The sequence below is a fragment of the Pan paniscus genome, chromosome 8, assembly GCF_029289425.2.
Source record: "Pan paniscus chromosome 8, NHGRI_mPanPan1-v2.0_pri, whole genome shotgun sequence".
Classification (NCBI taxonomy): domain Eukaryota; kingdom Metazoa; phylum Chordata; class Mammalia; order Primates; family Hominidae; genus Pan; species Pan paniscus.
The window spans coordinates 114,929,084-114,948,315 of record NC_073257.2 but is presented as its reverse complement, the minus strand read 5'-3'; the positions used below and the strand labels follow the sequence as shown (position 1 = coordinate 114,948,315).

At 41.6% G+C, this 19,232-nt stretch overlaps 1 protein-coding gene across 2 annotated transcripts in view; it reads right to left on the bottom strand.

Annotated features, from left to right (window-relative positions):
- The window catches only part of CNNM2 (cyclin and CBS domain divalent metal cation transport mediator 2), a 166,037-nt gene that overhangs the window by 22,546 nt on the left and 124,259 nt on the right, over positions 1–19,232 (bottom strand). For both annotated transcript variants that reach the window (XM_003825532.7, XM_034931394.4), the window contains exons 2-4: positions 12,259–12,402; positions 7,622–7,759; positions 5,120–5,289 (exon numbers count right to left, since the gene is read on the bottom strand). In XM_003825532.7, coding sequence (XP_003825580.2) covers positions 5,120–5,289; positions 7,622–7,759; positions 12,259–12,402 — 452 coding nt within the window. The remainder of the gene's footprint in view (positions 1–5,119; positions 5,290–7,621; positions 7,760–12,258; positions 12,403–19,232) is intronic.

The following is a 19,232-nucleotide window of genomic DNA, read 5'->3' as shown; positions in this document are numbered from 1 at the left end:
TTATAGTTAATAGATTTGCTATAAATATATTTGCATAGATAGCTTTGTAAAACAATGATTTAGATGGGAGGCTACCAGTTTAGGATATGATTTATTGTACTTTTTCTTTTTTGTCTACCATTCAGTTAAAAATTTGAGGGGATGGGGCATCTGTTTCCTAAAATCAGTAATAGATGCTTGTCAACTGTCTGACATCTACTGATATAAATATCATTTTTTTTACTACTTTCCCAATTAATGTGACATATTTTGGTTTTGTTGTTCTTAAACTAGAACTGCATTCCTAAAATAAACCCAGTTCAGTCACAGCCACAAGTCAGTAACCCTGGGTGTGTGTTGCTATCTGCTACCATTTTATTTAGAAATTCTACATCAATGTTAACAAGTGAGATTGGCTTATATTATCAGATTTTAGGATTAAGCCCATATTAGCCTTAAAGAATGCAATTGACTATCATGCCATCTTGTTCTATAATATAGAAATTGTGAGTTTTTTGAAGATTGACTATTTTTTCTAGCAAATCCTTTTATTCTAGCTGCTTTTATAGGAGAGGAGAGAACTTTTTTTTCCTTTTATCACATCAATTATGCCAACAGAACACTGACTCTGTTCATATTTTCGAAGAGCCAAATCTTGATTGTGTTTGTTGGTTATAAGGCATTTTCAATTTTAAATTATTATTATATATATTTTTTTGAGACAGAGTCTCACTCTGTTGCCCAGGCTGGAGCAGTGGCGCGATCTCAGCTCACTGCAACCTCCGCCTTCTGGGTTCAAGTGATTCTCGGGCCTCAGCTTCCTGAGTAGCTGGGACCACAGGCGCACGCCAACACATCTAGCTAAGTTTTGCATTTTTAGTAGAGACGGGATTTCACCATGTTGGCCAGGCTGGTCTTAAACTCCCGACCTCAAGTGATCCGCCTGCCTCAGCCTCCCAAAGTGCTGGACAGGTGCAAGCCACCACGCCCGGCCAGTTTATATAACAATCTTTATTAATTTGTTCTTTTTTAGTTTGCTGCTTTGCTCTTTTTCCACATAATTATAGTTCTCTATTTTCTTTTTAAGTACGTAAGGAATAAGATTTCTTAAAACTGACAGACCACCTCTATGGTATTTACATTATTTAATAATAGACTTTTATGGTAATACTATATGTATTTTATTACATTCTATATGTTTTCTCTAACTCAGTTGCTATTTAGGACTTTTATTTTGCCATTAGCTCTATTTTTAAATTAAATAGTACATGCGCATGGTGAGAAATTTAAACTATACAAGGAAGAAGTCAGTCTTCCTTCCACCCTGTTTTCAACCTTTCAAGTTGCCTCCTTAGAGAGACTCGCTGTTACCAGTTTATTGGGTAACCTTCTGAAGATATTTCATGTAGATTTGCATGTTTCTCTTACAAAAAAGAGAGTACATTATACACTATGTTCTGTGTCTTGAATATAAACCTACATAAGAGAATGTATCACAATTTTAACATGACTTAGTATTTTTTAATATATGACCTTTTCTTTTTTTAAATTTATCTTATTTTGTTTGGAGATGGGGGTCTCACTCTGTCCCTCAGGCTGGAGTGCAGTGGCACGATCTCGGCTCACTGCAATCTCTGCCTCCCAGGCTCAAGTGATTCTCCCACCTCAGCCTCCTGAGTAGCTGCCACCACTCCTAGGCTGATGTTTGTATTTTTGTAAAGACAGGGTTTCACCACATTGCCCAGGCTGGTCTTGAACTCCTGGACTCAAGTGATCTGCCCGCCTCAACCTCCCAAAGTTCTGGGATTACAGGCGTGAGCCACCATGCCCAGCACTTTTATGTATTTTTTATTTCGAATTTTATTTCATTATGATCGATTCAGGTAGTTTCATGAAATTTCTTTTTGTATTTACTAGCATGTACACTGTAACATGATAAATGATCAATTTTTATGAGTCACATAGCTTTTTTATTGAGACATGCTCACTCTGTCGCCCAGGCTGGAGTACAGTGGCACAATCACAGCTCACTGCAGCCTCCAACAGCTGGGCTTAAGCAATCCTGCCTCAGCCTCCTGAGCAGCTGGGACTGTAGGCACCTGTCACCAAGCCCGGCTAATTTTTAAAAAATTTTTTGTAGAGAAGGGGATCTTGCTCTGTAGCCCAGGCTGATAAACTTCTGGCCTCAAACGATCCTCCTATCTTGACCTCCCAAAGTTCTGGGATTACAGGCATGAGCTACCACACCCAGCCCACATAAGCTTTTTCGAAAGTATATTTCTCTTGATTATGTTTAATTTCCTCCAAATCTGTTAATTCTATTTTACAAGGTATTCAGTTTAAAACTATGACTTTTTTTTAGTATGCCTGATCTTCTATGATGGTGGAAAAACACTTCCACCAAAATCATGTTCCTATTTCTTACATACGTATTTTGTTAAGTTATTTAAAGCATGTAGAGCCAATAAAGCTTTTTCCATGATTTACTGTGCTTTTAACTGTCTTTATTGCTTCTGAAATGCATTTTGGTGTAAAGATCTACTTTTACAGATAAAACTTGAAGTTTTGGCTTTTTTATGCATATGTAGTGGGAGGTATGTACATGGTAACTTACAAAATACTCTTGTTTACTTAGGTCATTTTCCTTGAATAATTTGGAATTTATCTTATCTAGGGCTTAAACTAAAAAATGATGTGTTTCTATTTACAATTATATTCCTATCAATTACTTAAAGGGTTTTTTCCTGCAGGGAGAGCATCTCACTGGCACTGAGGCCAGGAAGGGAAGGCAGATATTATTGCTTTTTTCTTATTTAGTGCTCTTGAAATGCAGTGGAGGCCAGACGCGGTGGCTCATGCTTGTAATCCCAGCGCTTTGGGAGGCTAAGGCAGGTGGATCACTTGAGGTCAGGAGTTCAAGACCAGCCTGGCCAACAAGGTGAAACCCCATCTCGACTGAAAATACAAAAATTAGCCAGGTGTGGTGGAGCACGCCTGTAGTCCCAACTACTTGGGAGCCTGAGGCAGGAGAATTGCTTAAATTTGGGAAGCAGAGGTTGCGGTGAGCCAAGATCACACCACTGCACTCTAGCCTGGGTGACAGAGCAAGATTCCCTCTCAAAACAAACAAAAAACAAAACAAAAAAACAAACAAACTCCACAGTGGATCATGCTCCCTAAAGTGGCATGAACTTCCAACGCTGGCTTAGTGACATATTAGGTAGAATATGCTTTGTTAATGATGGCAGCTATGCCAGATTGACTGAGGCTGTGAGGGTGTTTCATTTTGCTCTTCTCTTTGTACCTTAGGTAACTGGCTGTCTGCAAGATCATGGTTTTTCACCAAACATCTCCGTAAGTCCTGTTCATCAAACATACACACTACTTGTAAAACCCCCATGGCATTATCAGCCTAACAGTTCAAAAAACTTGTCACCTTTATATAAGTATTTAACACAAATTGGTATACAAATACAGGTAAATATACATAGATGTCTTATCAAAAATATCTTAAAAGATTTACTTGTAAATGGACAGAGATTATGAAGTCCCTTTTCCATAAGATTTTTAGATCCATGGCTTTCTTATATAGCAATAAAGCATTACTGAATCACAACTTCATAAACACTAACTATATAAAAGTAGACAACTGAAAACCACAGTTTCTAATATTAACACTAAAATTCACAATGTCAATATTCCAATTCCTCCTGTGACAGTCTTTGATGTATCCAGAGTTTCTCCAGGCTTAAGGAATATTCGCATCTCACTCTTATGAGAAACATGAATGTTTTATTCCCTCACTGCAGTAAATAAACTAAATTCCCAACAGTGCACTCAGAGTTACAAGCTTATATTATCTCCAAAGAGGAAAGAAAAAAAACAATTGAGGAAAACTAAATTTAGAAGATGAATCAGCGTACTAAATTAGTAAACTTGCAAACAGAAGTTTCTAAGAAGGACTGTAAGAATGTGACATGTAATCAGCTAACCCTCGGCATTTTCCTACTCCTCACTCCTGCTTCCAAACACCACAATGCTGCCCAAACATGGGGTCACACATGAACACAACACTTTCCCGAGCTTGAATCTGCACATTTGATCCACATTAGCATTTTATCGACTAATATCCACCTTGGCCTCCATGCCAAGGATAGAGCTCTATTAAGTGAAACTGTGATAAAACAAGGCCTCCTGTCAACCCAAGCACCAAAGCCACTCAAAGGAAGTTTAGAATGAATTGACCTTCTCACCTCATCTACTGAATTATGTTACAGTGAGAAGGAATTAGCTACTCTGCTGTAAGAGGCTGTAATTATCCTATCAGTTCCTCTATAAAACAGTTTGGTTGGTAACCAGGAATAAAAACAACAACAAATGGATTATTTTGATGGCGTTAATGGAAGAGATGCTAAGATATCTCTAAGAAGCTGTATAAACTTAAGTCCTCATGAAGGATGGAAAAAAGGATGGAAAAAGGACCAATAACCCATGACACTTAAATTTCAAACACCCACTGAGATTCAGACATGTACTGGTAAACTCTCCCACACTCTTCAAAAAATACTAACAATTGAATTCACCATTTTCATCTGACTCAGTAATCACTAGGTGCATCCCCCCAACTTTTTTTTTTTTTGAGACAGGGTTTTGCTCTGTCATCCAGGCTGGAGTGCAGTGGTGCAAACATGGCAACCTCCTGGGCTCAAGCAATCCCCGCCCCACCCCCTGTCTTAGCCTCCCAAGTAGCTGGGACCACAGGTGCATGCCACCACATCCAGCTCATTTTTAAATTTTTTGTAGAGATGGTGGTCTCGCCATGTTGCCCAGGCTGGTCTTGAACTTCTGGCCTCAAGCAATCCTCCCACCTTGGCCTCTCAAAGTGGTGGAATGACAGGTATGTGCCACTGCACCCAGCCTACTAAGCACCTTTTAGTATTGAAAATTAAAGTAACTATTGGCATTGCTTTATATTAGAATTACTTTACAGATATGAAAATAGGAAGATAAAATTCTCCCATGTCTAAGGCTACCCCCTATAGAAAGGTTCAGTATGTACACGGTGACACCCATTCACTTACACCAAACTGAAAGATGGATACTCAGTGAGAGCAAACCACTATTGAATAATTCTTCTGACCTGCAGAATGAGAATGAAGTAGTCTACTGGCTTGTTGCGCTGGTAGAGGTAGTATTCGGGGGCTTTCTTGTTCTTCTCATCATATTTCAGTTCCTGGATGACATTGGGGTGCTTTAGCAGCCTTAGAAGGATCTTCTCTGACATCTGGGATGGGCTAAATGCTTCTACTTCTATAGATATAAACACAACTTGATATTACATTTCAAACAGAGAGAGAAAAATTATACTATTAATAGTAATTGAGGTGTTTAGATAAGAATACTTGGAATCAAAGTGATAGCATTTGAATGGACGAGGCTTCCGTTTGGTGATCCACTGGGGACAGATTACCTGGGAGAAATTAGAAAGTGCTGAATTCTCACATTTGTTCCTTTTACTTCTTTCCTTTTCAACCCATCATTGACTTCAGTCCTCATAAAAGTACACTAATTTGACTGACAGAAACGAAAATCAACGGCAAGCGGGCTCCTTGAGTGCGGGGGATGCCCCTCAACAAGCCATAACAGCCTGACTGTCGACCAACAGCCAAAGGAAGAAGCCAAGGTCAGGAGCATCAGGTGCGGTTAGTGCCAGCGCACACACACAGGTGCCCCACGTCTCCCTCTCCCACTCAACTACCCCAAGGAATGTGGGGAACAAAGAGGGTCGAGACTGGAAATAAGAGCAGGGCATGTGCACACATCAACATGCTAATTTAAAAAAAAAAAGTAATGTTCAAAAGTATTTACAAAGACAGCAATTTTATTTTAAATAACAAAAACAAAAATTACTGACTGAAGGGTGCTATCCTACAACTGGACTCTATGATATCTCAGAAGCAGAGTAGGAGATTTAGTTTTAGTTTTCTTTTATTTAATTTAAATTTTTTTTTTTTTTTGAGAAGGAGTCTCACTCTGTCACCCAGGCTGGAGTGCAGTGACGCAATCTCGGCTCACTGCAACTGCCACCTCCCGGGTTCAAGTGATTCTTCTGCCTCAGCCTCCCGAGTAACTGGGATTACAGGCGCCCACGACCATGCCTGGCTAATTTTTGTATTTTTAGTGGAGATAGAGTTTCATCATGTTGGCCAAACTGGTCTCAAGCAATCAGCCTGCCTTGGCCCCCCCAAGAGCTGAGATTACAGGCAATGAGCCACCATGCCCGGCCTAGATGTTTAGTTTTAATTTGTGGTTCTTAAATGATGAGGAACAGTATTATCAAAATTAGAAAAAGAATAATAAGTGAAAGTCATCGTCTGTTCTTTTATTTTCTAATTATGTATTTATGAAAGCTGTAAGTTCTGTATTAACTTGTGACTTTTTTGTAATAAGATAGTAATTACAGGAATTTTAGAAAATACAGAAAAAGAAAGAAGAAAGAAAAACTTATCTATAAGCCAACCACTCAGATTACCATTCTGAGCAATCAAGTGAGCATTTCTTTCCAGTGCCATTCCCAGGCACGTGTGCTCATGTATACATGTGTGTACACACAAAAACACAACTCTAATCTTAATGTACACATAGTTTTAGATTCTGTTTCTCCCCACTTTGTATTAAGCTATATTTTCTGATGTGATAAATATAATATTGTGAGCATTTCCATGTGTCTGAGAACACGACCTTAAAGAGTTAAACAGCATTCCACCACGTGGTTGCGGCTAGCTTTCTTTTAAACATGGTTTAAGTTTACTGCATGCAGATGAAAGGCACTGGCTGCCTATCAGGGACACCGATGTCTTCTAAAGCCACTGGATGCTTTAGACTTTCTCACACTTCCCCTGGCCACCAGAGCTCAACCCTGGAGAGCATCTGGGGATGGGAGAAGGGTTGGTCAGTATCTTAAGTCCATTCAACCTTGACCTCTCTGGAGCAGTCAATGCCGGCTGGGTTGGTGGTTTAAACAACATGAACACTTGCCTCCTGAAATGGACTCGAGTTAATCTGATCTGAGGAGGCCATCAAGAAATCCATATCAAAGTTCTTAGAATTTGATTTCATTAAAATCATAAAAGATAAAGATTTAATTGTGAAAACCTAGTTTTCTTCTTTGCAAATCACAGCCCCTGTGTTACCACTGATGTCCAACTGTGCTTCCAGGACAAGCTGAAGAGAGATTGGACTCAATTGTCCATCAAACAAGCTGGTGCCAGGCTGGCACCATCAGCCTGCTCCGCCAGCTGGCTCTCCCACGGACCTAGCTGGAAGGAGATGGCCTGGCCTACTGTACACATGCAGTGTGGCACTAACATTCATCCTTACCTTTCAGACCAATTTTAAGTTACTGGTCCACCCCTGGTAAATGTCTCAGAGGGTTCATGCCGACACTGAACATAGGAGAGGAGAGAATTTAAAAAGAAAAAAACAAAACAAAACAAAAAAACAAAAAAAAACAAAACACAAAAGTGGCATTACTTATCACCCCATTTCCCAGTGTCCACCCCCAACCCACCCCAGTCAGTGGTGGGTGAGAAACACGCTTCAGGGTTGGTAGAGATCTCAAACTGTGATAAGCTGCACTTGCCTGTTGCTAGGAAACGGTGCATGGCCAGGAGGAGCTGTGGTGATATTTTAACCTTCATCTCGCTGTCTGTCTGCTTAAAGGCAGAAAAATCTTGCTTTCGTTCCCGGTGAGCCACTTTCTTTTTCGTTCTGTTGTCAGCTAAGGGAGGAATGAAAAGAGAGAAAAAAAAAGAAATGCATCCCATGAGATGAGGGCTCTTTTTGAATGAAAAAGACAAAATATATTGGAAGAGCTGGACTGTATTTCCAGATGCAGGCGCTCTATGCACAGATGCCACAGGGAAGGAGGGAGGGAGAGCCAGATCCTCATCAAATCAGCACGGCGGCCTGGGCACCACGCAGTCCGCAGCGAGTGACCGCAGGCAGCCTGATTAGTGAATCTACTTCAGGAAGGTCTGTAGAGGGCCCTTGTGAGCACAGCATCAGGCAAATGCTGACAGAGCCTCTCACAAGACCCACAGAAGCACACAGCAACAGGGCGCGCAGCCTGGAGTGCACAGTCCACTGTTGCTCAATGTCACCATCCTCCAGCAAAGGACCACCACTGTGTACACACAAGGGAGGAGTGTCCCTGCCTGTAAGAGGCCCCTTCCCTCTGCTGAAAGACAACACACAAACAAAACCCCCTTAAGAAACAAACATGAATGCTTTCGCAGAGCAGTGTTTTAATAATATGTTTGCTTCACTGCTACTCCAGACCATGAGATCCTCAAGGTCAAGCAGATACGAATGGGATCCGGACAGAGGTCTGCGAACTTCCTCCGAAAAGGGCCAGAGAGTCAATATTTTAGGCTATGTGGGTCTACATAGTCTCCACACTGCTGTTTAGAAAAATGAAGGAGCATGGCTGTTTTCCAATCAAACTTTCTTTATGAACACTGCAATTTGAATTGCATATAATTTTTGCATGTCACAAAGTAATTGTTCTTCTTTTGGTTTCTTTTCTTTTCTTCAGATAGGCTCTTGCTCTATTGCCCAGGCTGGAGTACAGCAGCACAATCGCAGCTCACTGCAGCCTCAACTCCAAGGCTCAAGTGATCCTCTCACCTCTGCCTCCCAAGTAGCTGGGACTGCAGGTGTGTGCCACCACGCCCAGCTAATTTTAAAATTTTTTTTGTAGAGACAGAGTCTCACTATGTTACCCAGGCTGGTATTGAACTCCTGGGCTCAAGCAATCCTCCTGCCTCAGCCTCCCAAAGTGCTGGGATTGCAGACATGAGCCACCATGCTTAGCCATTTTGCAACAATTTTAAGATGTGAAAAGACACTCTTAGCTTGCAGGTCACCAGAAGCAGAGTGCAGGCACTCATGGGCTTTGGTTTACCAGCTCCTGACCTGGAAGTTACCTCCTGCAAAACCATCTTTCAAGTATTTTTCTGGACAAATTAATGATCAAGAAAAAACGAGCTTAAAGACAAGACCCCAACTGCTTGCTCCTTCCCAAGGACTGAGTCACTGCATTATTGTTTCTTGCATAAAGCAAAACAGATTGATTACTAGGCTTTTCCTGAGAAGGCGACTGCAACTTCCACTTTTTGTCTGTCTCAATTCTTTTGAGAACCAGACAGTAGAAATCAATACAGAATTTAAAAATAATTTTCTAATGGCGACAGCTGTCACTCCCAATCTCTATCCAGATCAAGAATATACCTGAAATCGGCCAGGCACGGTGACGCCTATAATCCCAGCACTTTGGAAGGCCAAGGCAGGTGGATCACTTGAGGTCAGGAGTTCGAGACCAGCCTGACCAACATGGTGAAACCTTGTCTCTACTAAAAATACAAAAATTAGCCAGGTGTGATGGCGGGTGCCTGTAATCCCAGCTACTCAGGGAGGCTGAGGCAGGAGACTCACTTGAACCCAGGAGGCGGAGGTTGCAGTGAGGTGAGATCGCGCCACTGCACTCCAGCCTGGGCAATAGAGCAAGACTTAGTCTAAAAAAAAAAAGAAAAAACCTGAAACCACAAGTCCAGCATCTTGAGCCAGTAACATCAGGCAACACTTCTGTATGAGATCAGTCCAATCAAGGCTTAAGAGAAGTTAAACTAACATTTGTATAAAACTGAAGTGCAAACATAGGATCTCCTAAATGGTAAATCGCCTTCCTAATGGTAAGTACTACCCCTGGGCAAACAGAAATACAGGGACACACTCGGTTTGGGGTTTTTTTTTTTTTGAGACGGATTCTCGCTCTGTCACCAGGCTGGAGTGCAGTGGTGCGATCTCTGCTCACTGCAACCTCTGCCTCCTGGGTTCAAGTGATTCTCCTGCCTCAGCCTCCCGAGCAGCTGGGACTACAGGCGCACGCCACCACACCCAGCTAATTTTTGTATTTTTTTTTTAGTAGAGGCAGGGTTTCACCATGTTGACCAGGATGTTCTCCATCTCTTGACCTCATGATCCGCCTGCCTCGCCCTCCCAAAGTGCTGGGATTACAGGCATGAGCCACCACGCCCAGCCACAGTTGGTTTTTAAACAGTCATTTGTGAGGAAGGATGAAAAGAACGTAAACATACAAATAATATTCTCTGAGACCTCTGACGACCCTCCAAGTGAGGAAAGGATAAAACAGATGTGGGAAAGGGTGTTTTTTAAGAATGCTATTCAGATGTGAGGATAAAACAGGATACGTTTTCAGAAAATAGTCGTTAGTTAAGTGTAAAATTTTTTCTTTTGTGGGTACAGGGAAGACTTTCTCAGTTTTATTTATTTATTTTGAGAGAGTCTCACTCTGTTGCCCAGGCTGGAGTGCAGTGGTGTAATCTCGGCTCACTGCAACCTCCACCTCCTGGGTTCAAGCGATTATCCTGCCTCAGCTTCCTGAGTAGCTGGGATCACAGGTGCGTGCCACCATGCCCAGCTGATTTTTATATTTTTGTAGAGATGGTGTTTCGCCATGTTGGTCAGGCTGGTCTCTAACTCCCGAACTCAAGTGATCCACCCGCCTCGGCCTCCCAAAGTGCTGGGATTACAGGGGTGAGCCACCATGCCCAGTGACTTTCTCAGTTATTATTATCATTTTTTGGAGAGAGAGTCTTTTTTTTTTTTTTTTTGAGACGGAGTCTCGCTCTGTCGCCCAGGCTGGAGTGCAGTGGCGCAATCTCAACTCACTGCAACCTCCGCCTCCCGGGTTCAAGTGATTCTCCTGCCTCAGCCTCCCAAGTAGCTGAGACTACAGGCATGTGCCACCACGCCCAGCTAATTTTTGTATTTTTAGTAGAGACGGGGTTTCACCATGTTGGCCAGGATGGTCTTGATCTTGACTTTGTGATCTACCCACCTCGGCCTCCCAAACTTTCTCAATTTTAAAATGTGGGATGTTTCCTTCTAGCAGGACTGAATAAAAAGCACCCTGCTTTGAGCAAAGCAGACTTTATCCTGAATGACCAGCTTGTTGGGAAGCTCAGACAGTCCATTTCCCCTCCACCAAGCCATGCTTTAAAACCAGGCAGCATACACAGAGCCCAGATGCTCTTTCTCTATCCCACCCCTGGGACCCCCAAACATCTCAGGCCTGGACCATCTCTGGCTTTATGGAACCCTTGAGCATTGCTAAGGGTGCGGCCAAAGAAGATTTAAGCTCCACAGTCCAGCAATCATATTTTACACTTTAATGAGACAGGACTCAGTTCAACACTCAGTTCAGGATCAAGTCTACACCTGGGCAAATAAGGTATCCATACTTACCTCACCCTGCCCTGATCCAAGCCACTCCCCACTTTCACCTTCCCCAAAAGAGAAAGCAGAGAAGCAGAGAACAGGAAAAACACATTCTTACTGTGTACCCTACCCTATCCTGCTTCCCACACCCCCGACCCACTGCCCCAGCAAGCTACACTTGCACATCTCACCTCCACCACTGACCCAAGGGTTCTGGAACAAGGAAGTATAAACAGTTGTCATCTATCAGTTTAACAAATCCCATTCACTTTTTTTTTTTTTTTTTTTTTTTGAGGCGGACTCTCACTCTGTTAACCAGGCTGGAGTACAGTGGCACAATCTTGGCTCACTGCAACCTCTGTCTCCTGGGTTCAAGCGATTCTCCTGCTTTAGCCTCCAGAGTAGCTGGAATTACAGGCATGCACCACTACCACTACGCCCAGCTAATTTTATATCTTTAGTAAAGACAAGGTTTCACCATGTCGGCCGGGCTAGTCTCGAACTCCTGACCTCAGGTGATTCACCTGCCTCGGCCTCCTAAAGTGCTGGGATTACACACGTGAGCCACCACGCCCGGCCTCCCATTCACTTTAAAGAGTACTTGAGTTATGAAAAGTACAAACAGAAGTTTATCTGAAAACAATATACCTAGTTGTATAAAATGAAATTTTAGTAGAGATTTTTTTACATATGTAAAATAAAATTTAAAACCAACAGCAGTTTTCTGTTTAGGGCAAGTAATGCCCTCATCAGTGGTTAGAAGCAGCTGGCTGTTCAGAAGAACGCTGTCGCTTGACATTACAGGGTCTGCTCCTTCTGATAAAAGGACTGGTATATACCAACAGGTTGTGCACGGCCTACACACATCATGTGTCATTATAAACAGAGGCAGCAACTGGAGAAACGTCAGAAGACTCACAAACAGCACAACAAAAAAAGCAAAAGTTTCGGGAAATACACTCAGACAATGCTACTTACTGTATAAATCTGTTTCATCAAGAATCTCAGATTTGATGATTTCTTCAATCACATCTTCTAAGGTGACAATTCCCAGAACTTCATAAAATGGATCCCCTTCTCCCTCATTGTTTACCCGCTGCACGATAGCCAGGTGAGATTTACCTTTAGAGAAAAGAAAAAGTTTAGGAAGTGACTTTCTGAATTTTCTGAATGACATGTTATATGTGACATGGTAAAAACACCAGCAAACACAGATGTCGAATTATCAAAATCTCTGTTTCAGCATTTTAAAATGGTACTGAGACATCACAAACAAATGGAAGAACTTCAAGAGCCATTAAAAGGCAGAAAGTTACGCCAGAAGAGCGTCACCCTCCACATACATTGCACTGCACCATTGTTCTCTGCTTCCTAATGGTAATGTCTCTTGTTGCGTAACCTTTCAGCAACTGCCACCTAAAGAGAGTGGTTCTCAAAGTGTGGTCCATGGTGCCCTAGGGATTCCCAAGACCCTTATAGGAGGTCCATGAGGCCCAACTATTTTCATAAGAATACTAAGATGCTATTGGCTGTTTTCACTGTGTTGAAATTTGAACTGATGGTGAAAAGGCACCTTAGCACAGATGAACGTAGTGGGAGCAAGCTGCACTTAGTGAACACTGTTCTCTGTCACAACACACATGCAGTAAAGGGAAGGAAGTAGCTTCTCTTAAGAATGTACTTGGCTGGGAGCGATGGCTCACTCTTGTAATCCAAGAGCTTTGCGAGGCCCAGGCGGGAAGACCACTTGAGCCCAGGGGTTCACAATCAGCCTAGGCAACACAGTGAGATCCTGTCTCTACAAAAAAATAAACAGAAAAAGTAGCTGGACATGCAGGCCTACAGTCCCAGCTTCCTGGGAGGCTGAGGTGGGAGGATCCAGGAGTTTGAGGCTGCAGTGAGCTATGATCGAGCCACTGCACTCCAGCCTAGGCGACAGAGTAAGACACTGTCTTAAAAAAAAGTCCTTGCTGAAGCAGTAAACATTAATTTCATTAAATCCTGACCTGAGTACATGTCTTTTGGTAATCTGTATGACAACATGGGAATTGTCATAAAACACTTCTGTTGAATTCTGAAGTATGGCAGCCGTCCTGAGGAAAGACTCTTGTGATTGACTTGCAAGTTGGACTGGCCACTTTCATTGTTGAATGTTTTTACTTCAAAGACGACTACTAGACAAACTATGGTTATATAGACTTGGGTATTTGTCAGGCATTTTCTCAAAAATGAACCTGTCACATCAAGGAAAACAATAGGCAGTGTGGACTGCCAATGATAAAATTTGAGCTTTCAACAGACAGTTAAAATTTTAGCTGGGTGTGGTGGCTCACGCCTGTAATCCCAGCGTTTTGGGAGGCTGAGGCAGGTGGATCACCGGGTCAGGAGTCTGAGACCAGCCTGGCCAACATGGCAAAACCCCATCTCTACTAAAAATACAAAAACTAGCTGGACGTGGTGGTGTGTGCCTGTGATTCCAGCTACTCAGGAGGCTGAGGTGGGAGAATCACTTGAATCTGGGAGGCGGAGGTTGCAGTGAGCCGAGATTGTGCCACTGCACTCCAGGCCTGGGCAACAGAGTGAGACTCCCACTCAAAAAAAAAAAAAAAAAAAGCTGAGCGCAGTGGCTCACATTTGTAATCCCAGCCCTTTGGGAGGCGGATCACTTGAAGTCAGGAGTTCAAGACCAACCTGGCCAACACGGTGAAACCCTGTCTCTACTAAAAATACAAAATAAATTAGCCAGGTGTGGTGGCGCACGCCTGTAATCCCAGCTACTCAGGAGGCTGAGGCAGGAGAATGGCTTGAACCCAGGAGGTGGAGGTTGCAGTGAGCCAAGATCGTGCCATTACACTCCAGCCTGGGCAACAAGTGAGACTCTGTCTCAACAAAAAAGAAAAAAAAGAAAACAAAATTAAAATTTTGGGAGACTTGTAGCCACGAGCGTAACAGCTTCTCAACAATTAAAGACTTTTCTGATGAGATTGCTGGTGATATTAACAAACGATTGTTAAAAATATTGAATATTGCAATCTGTCAACATTTTGAAGATCTGTATAACTCAGTGAACCAATATTTTCCAAGTGACTATGGCAATGTTACAAAATCATGCACGAGTACACAATCCATTTGGAGTATAAGACAGAACAACAGATTTTTAAAAAATCTTACTTTGGAATAATTTTAGATTTACAGAAAAGTTGCAAAGAGAGTACAGAGAGTTCCTATAAACCCTTCACCCGGTTTCCCCCATTGTTAACATCTTACACTACCATGATATATTTGTCAAAACTAAAAAATTGGCATTGGTACATTACTATTAAGTAAACTCCAGACTTTATTTGGATTTCGCTGATTATTTCTACAACATCCTCTTTGTTTTGTTGTCTGGTTCAGGGCACCACACCACATTTAGTTGTCATGTCTCTTTAGTCTCCTCTGGTCTGTGACAGTTTTTCGGTCTTTGCTTTTTATGACATTGACAATATTGAAGGGTACTGGTCAGGCCTCCTGCAGAATGTCCCCCGATTTGAGCTTGTCTGATGTTTCACCCATGAGTATACTGGGTTATAGGTTTTCTAGTTACATCAGTGGTTATATGACATCACTGCTGACATTCACCTTTTTCATCACTTGGTTAAGGCTGTGTTTCCCAGGTTTCTCCATTGGAAAGTTACTCATTTTTCCCTTTCCTTAATTCTATTATTTGAAAACAAATCACTAAGTCTAGCCCACCCATACAAGGGTGGGAGTTAAGCTCTACTTCCTGGAATATGGGAGTATCTACATGTATTATTTAGAAGGGGGAGTAGCTGCATATATTATTCAGTATTCTTCTGTAAAGAAGATTTCGGACCAAACAAAGTTAATGTAAGAGTCCAAAGGTCTACTGGTATGGTTTCAGATTCTACATTACAACTAACCTTTAAGAAATTACTATGTATGGAGTTTTGACGTAATATCAAAGGAGAATACCCATCACTGTCCAAAAAAGCTGATACTCCTCCCTTTTCCAAATACATACCTGTGTGAGGCCAGATTCTCCTGATATACTTCAACTAACACAGTATACTGCACAGACTGAATGCACAAGACTGAACCCAGCTGCCTTCCTTTTAGCTTGATTAGACATGCAAAAAGTAAAACAATGGCACTCTTCTACTGTTTGTTTTAGAAAATATTTTTATTAATAACACTATATTAGCATGCAATGGATTATTGTCCTTTAAATCAACCAATGTTTTGAAGGTCTCGGTTTTAATTCAAATACAGTAAATATCAAAAGATAGAACCCACGTAAATAAAAGGATCCTCAATCATTTTTAAGAGTTTCAAGGGGTCCTGAGACCAAAAAAAGTTTAACCCATTTATGTCACAGGTTGCAAGTTTTTGTGAAAAATCAGACCTTGGTGATGACCTTGAGCAGTAGAATATAAATAACTCCCACAAGCTTAGCGTTCCAATAATGGAACACTAGGCATAAATAGGTTAAAGACTGCTGCTTTGGGGGATGGATTGCTTGAGACCAGGATGGCAAGGGAAGAACATGAGTCGAACAGTTCTGGATTTGAACTCCAGCAGGCCACTCATTAGCCATTACTAGCAGAAGACCATGACCAAACATAACTTTTCTGAGCTTCCTTATCTTTAAAGCCAGCCTCATAATTGCTACTGCAATAGGATTGTTGTGAAAATCAGAGATAATGCTGGTACCCAGCAAAGACACTGCCTGGAATCGGCTGGGTGATCACTAAGTGGTAATGCTCGTTATTTTATTAATGTTTTCCCTAAATTCTAAGGCACCATCAACTTATTACCAGCTTAGAGGGGAAAAAACCCCACTATATTATTAAATGTACACAGTGATTAGAAGATGCACCTCAGGCAGGGCACAATGGCTCACGCCTGTAATCCCAGCATCTTGGGAGGCCAAGGCAGGAGGATCGCTTGAGGCCAGGAGTTTGGGACCAGCCTGGGCAACATAGTAAGAACTCATTTCTATAAAAAAATAAAATAAAAAGTTAAAAAGATGCATTTCAATCTCAAAGATCTTTTAAAATAGTAACAGCATCTCTCAAACAACAATATTGGTTTTCCCAATCCAAAGCATGCGAAGTATCTAAAACATATCCATAAATGAAGCCAAAGTAGGCATTATCTGGAAACTTCCTAATCAGCTAATTTTTGTGTAATTTTTGTTTAATGACAGAGTGTTTTCTTGGTGGCGGTGGTAGGGGGTGGGGTGCAAGAGCTTTAAATAAAGTTTAGTTAACACTTTAAGTTGGGTAAGTTCACCCAGATACAACCAGCCACATTAAAAATATTCTGAGGGCTGCATCTGATCAAGCTCCCAGCACTTACGCAGGCAATGGCTCTGGTCCTGCGGATCTGTTGGCCCTTTCTTAACTTGGCAGTCTAAGTCAGCTTCTGCTCTGCCTCAGACCCCCTTCTAGGCAGCCGTGTCTACAAGCCTAGAAGTTTAGATTGTTAGACAATTAGGCGTCCTACAATTTTCATCCCTAGCATGCTCACGCTCAAAGAATGAAAACATTTTGAGCAGAGGAGACGAGGAGGGAAACTTATCAGCAATGGATATAAACACTGCATCAGGTCAAGTCAATTCTCATCTCATCCACTTGGTCCGGTAGGTTTCTCACATCTGCTTTCCCAAGGACCCAACATAAGCAGTTAAAAATTCTTGGTGAATGCTGTCTGTCGAAAGTTAAATTCTTTTGCTATTCCCAGCTTGTGATCATTTAAAAGGAATTTTCCAAAGCAAGGTCTAATATTAGACTCAAAATGAAGTTTCCATTCCACTGAGGCGCTATTCTCACCAAAGTAACTACCGTATAATCAGATTGTCTTGGAGCAACTCGTTTAAATGCAGATGGACATACTTGAAATACCAGCTCAATAGCACCGACAGATTTGGCTGGAAAGGGCCTTACTCTAGGAGAAATTATTCCTGTGAATGAGGCTTCTTAGACTGAAAATTAAGTTTTCCTCCAAGTTCACTTGTTTCAAGGCTGAAACTTCTGCATCTGCCCCAGGGCCACATTCTTTTAACTTTGGAATTCCTGGTGAGAAGAGTCCTGTTTTCTGAAACTTCTTCCCTGTGCACAGTACAAAGGAAAAACAATGACACCTCTCTCCTTCACTCAGGCTTTTGGAGAACAGTGATTCCATGCACCTTCCCACTTAACCATTCACTGCAGGGACTTTAGTCCTTGTCAAGGGATAAATCAAAAAGAAAATGTAAACAACTTTTTTTTTTTTTTTTTTTTTCCTGAGACAGGGTCTCACTCCCTGGCTGGAGTGCAGTGGCATGATCGTAGCTCACTGCAGCCTTGAACTCCTGGGCTCAAGTGATCCTCCCACCTCAGCCTCCTGAGTAGCTAGGACTATAGGCTTGCACCACCATGCCCAACTAATTTTTAAATTTTTTGTTGAGACAGGGTCTTGCTATATTGCTCAGGCTGGTCTGGAACTCCTGGCCTCAAGTGATCCACATGGGCCTCCCAAATAAACAACTTTTCAATACATAAATTTTCAAAACCGAGCTCAAATAGGACCTTTCTTAACCTGAGCATTGGAAAAATTAAGTCAGGACTGAAAGCAGAAAAGCGACTCTGGGAAAACGAACAGAAGAATAAACCCAAAACTTAAAAAGATGATAAACTGATGGATTCTTAACTTCCAACGAGAAGAATGAAAATATAGCAGTCAACAAAATATTTAATCACAGATATTAAACACTAAAACTTTTAAATATGCATAGACTAAATAAACTTTATAAACTGCATATAGATCAAATAAAGCATAAATTGTCACGATCAGGGCTTGGGAGAGCGCCCTTTCTTGCGAGCTGTAAGAGATCTTGCTGTACACCAGGCAGTTTGAACTGTTCTGGTATTTAAATTCCTAGCCCTTCTCCTCCTTTTCTGGTCCTAAGGGAATCTAAACAGGCCTGTTTCCAGAGTACAGGGTTTTACAAATACATCTCTCCTCAAATTCAGAATCCTAAGCAAGCTATTATGAACAGCCTAGATTGCCCATCTTTCTATAACCACTAGTGCTCAGGGCAGGGCAGTAACACAGGTGAAATTACAAAAACCATGTCTGCACTGGGAGATGGACTAAGCAACTAAAATCATCTATACAAGATAGAATTGGGATCAAATTTCTACCTCTGCCTGCTTCCACTGCTCCACAAATTAAAGTTTATTATTTGCATATTCTCTCTGAATTGGTAAACCAGCCCAGAATGGTAGTGGATTACCACATTTGCATCTTTTAACCTTACCATACTTCTAGGCTCAAATTTTAAATGACAGATACCATTTGTATTTTGATGGTAATAACTGTTTTTATTATGATTAAGCCAACAAGGACACCTGTAACAGCCAGATGAAAATATGGACTTGTTTGCTGTCAGACAATGTTGATGTCAATGAAGTGAAATGGGACTAGGCAGACATTAAGGAAGAAAGTCGATGGAATGGATGTAGAGGAAGGGAATTAGGAACAACGTGATATAGCTGTGCTAATAAAAAGTGACACAGAGTAGTCAAGAAGACCCAATAATGCAAGCGCAAGGCAAACTGAGCCTGTGGGGTCCTAAAATGCCACTCAAACAGCAGGAAGAAAACAGAGACCCCCGTCATGAGAAACTCAAGCCAAACATCTTACATTCGCCATGACATCTGCGTTGCACAACTTCAGGGGGCACCGTTAGCACAGAATGCAATGCTTCATGTTTCCCTGAAGTTGTGAGATGCTGCGGCCTCCTTACTAACCAAGGAGACGGCAAATGAAGCATCTGATATGCTTTTGTTTTTAAATTTCTGATCTACTAACATAAAATTATAATAATTCAATAAATAGGAATCAATAAAATTCCAAAAAGGGAGTTCTATAGAACTAGTGATAAAAGAAGCAAAAGCTCTCCAAGT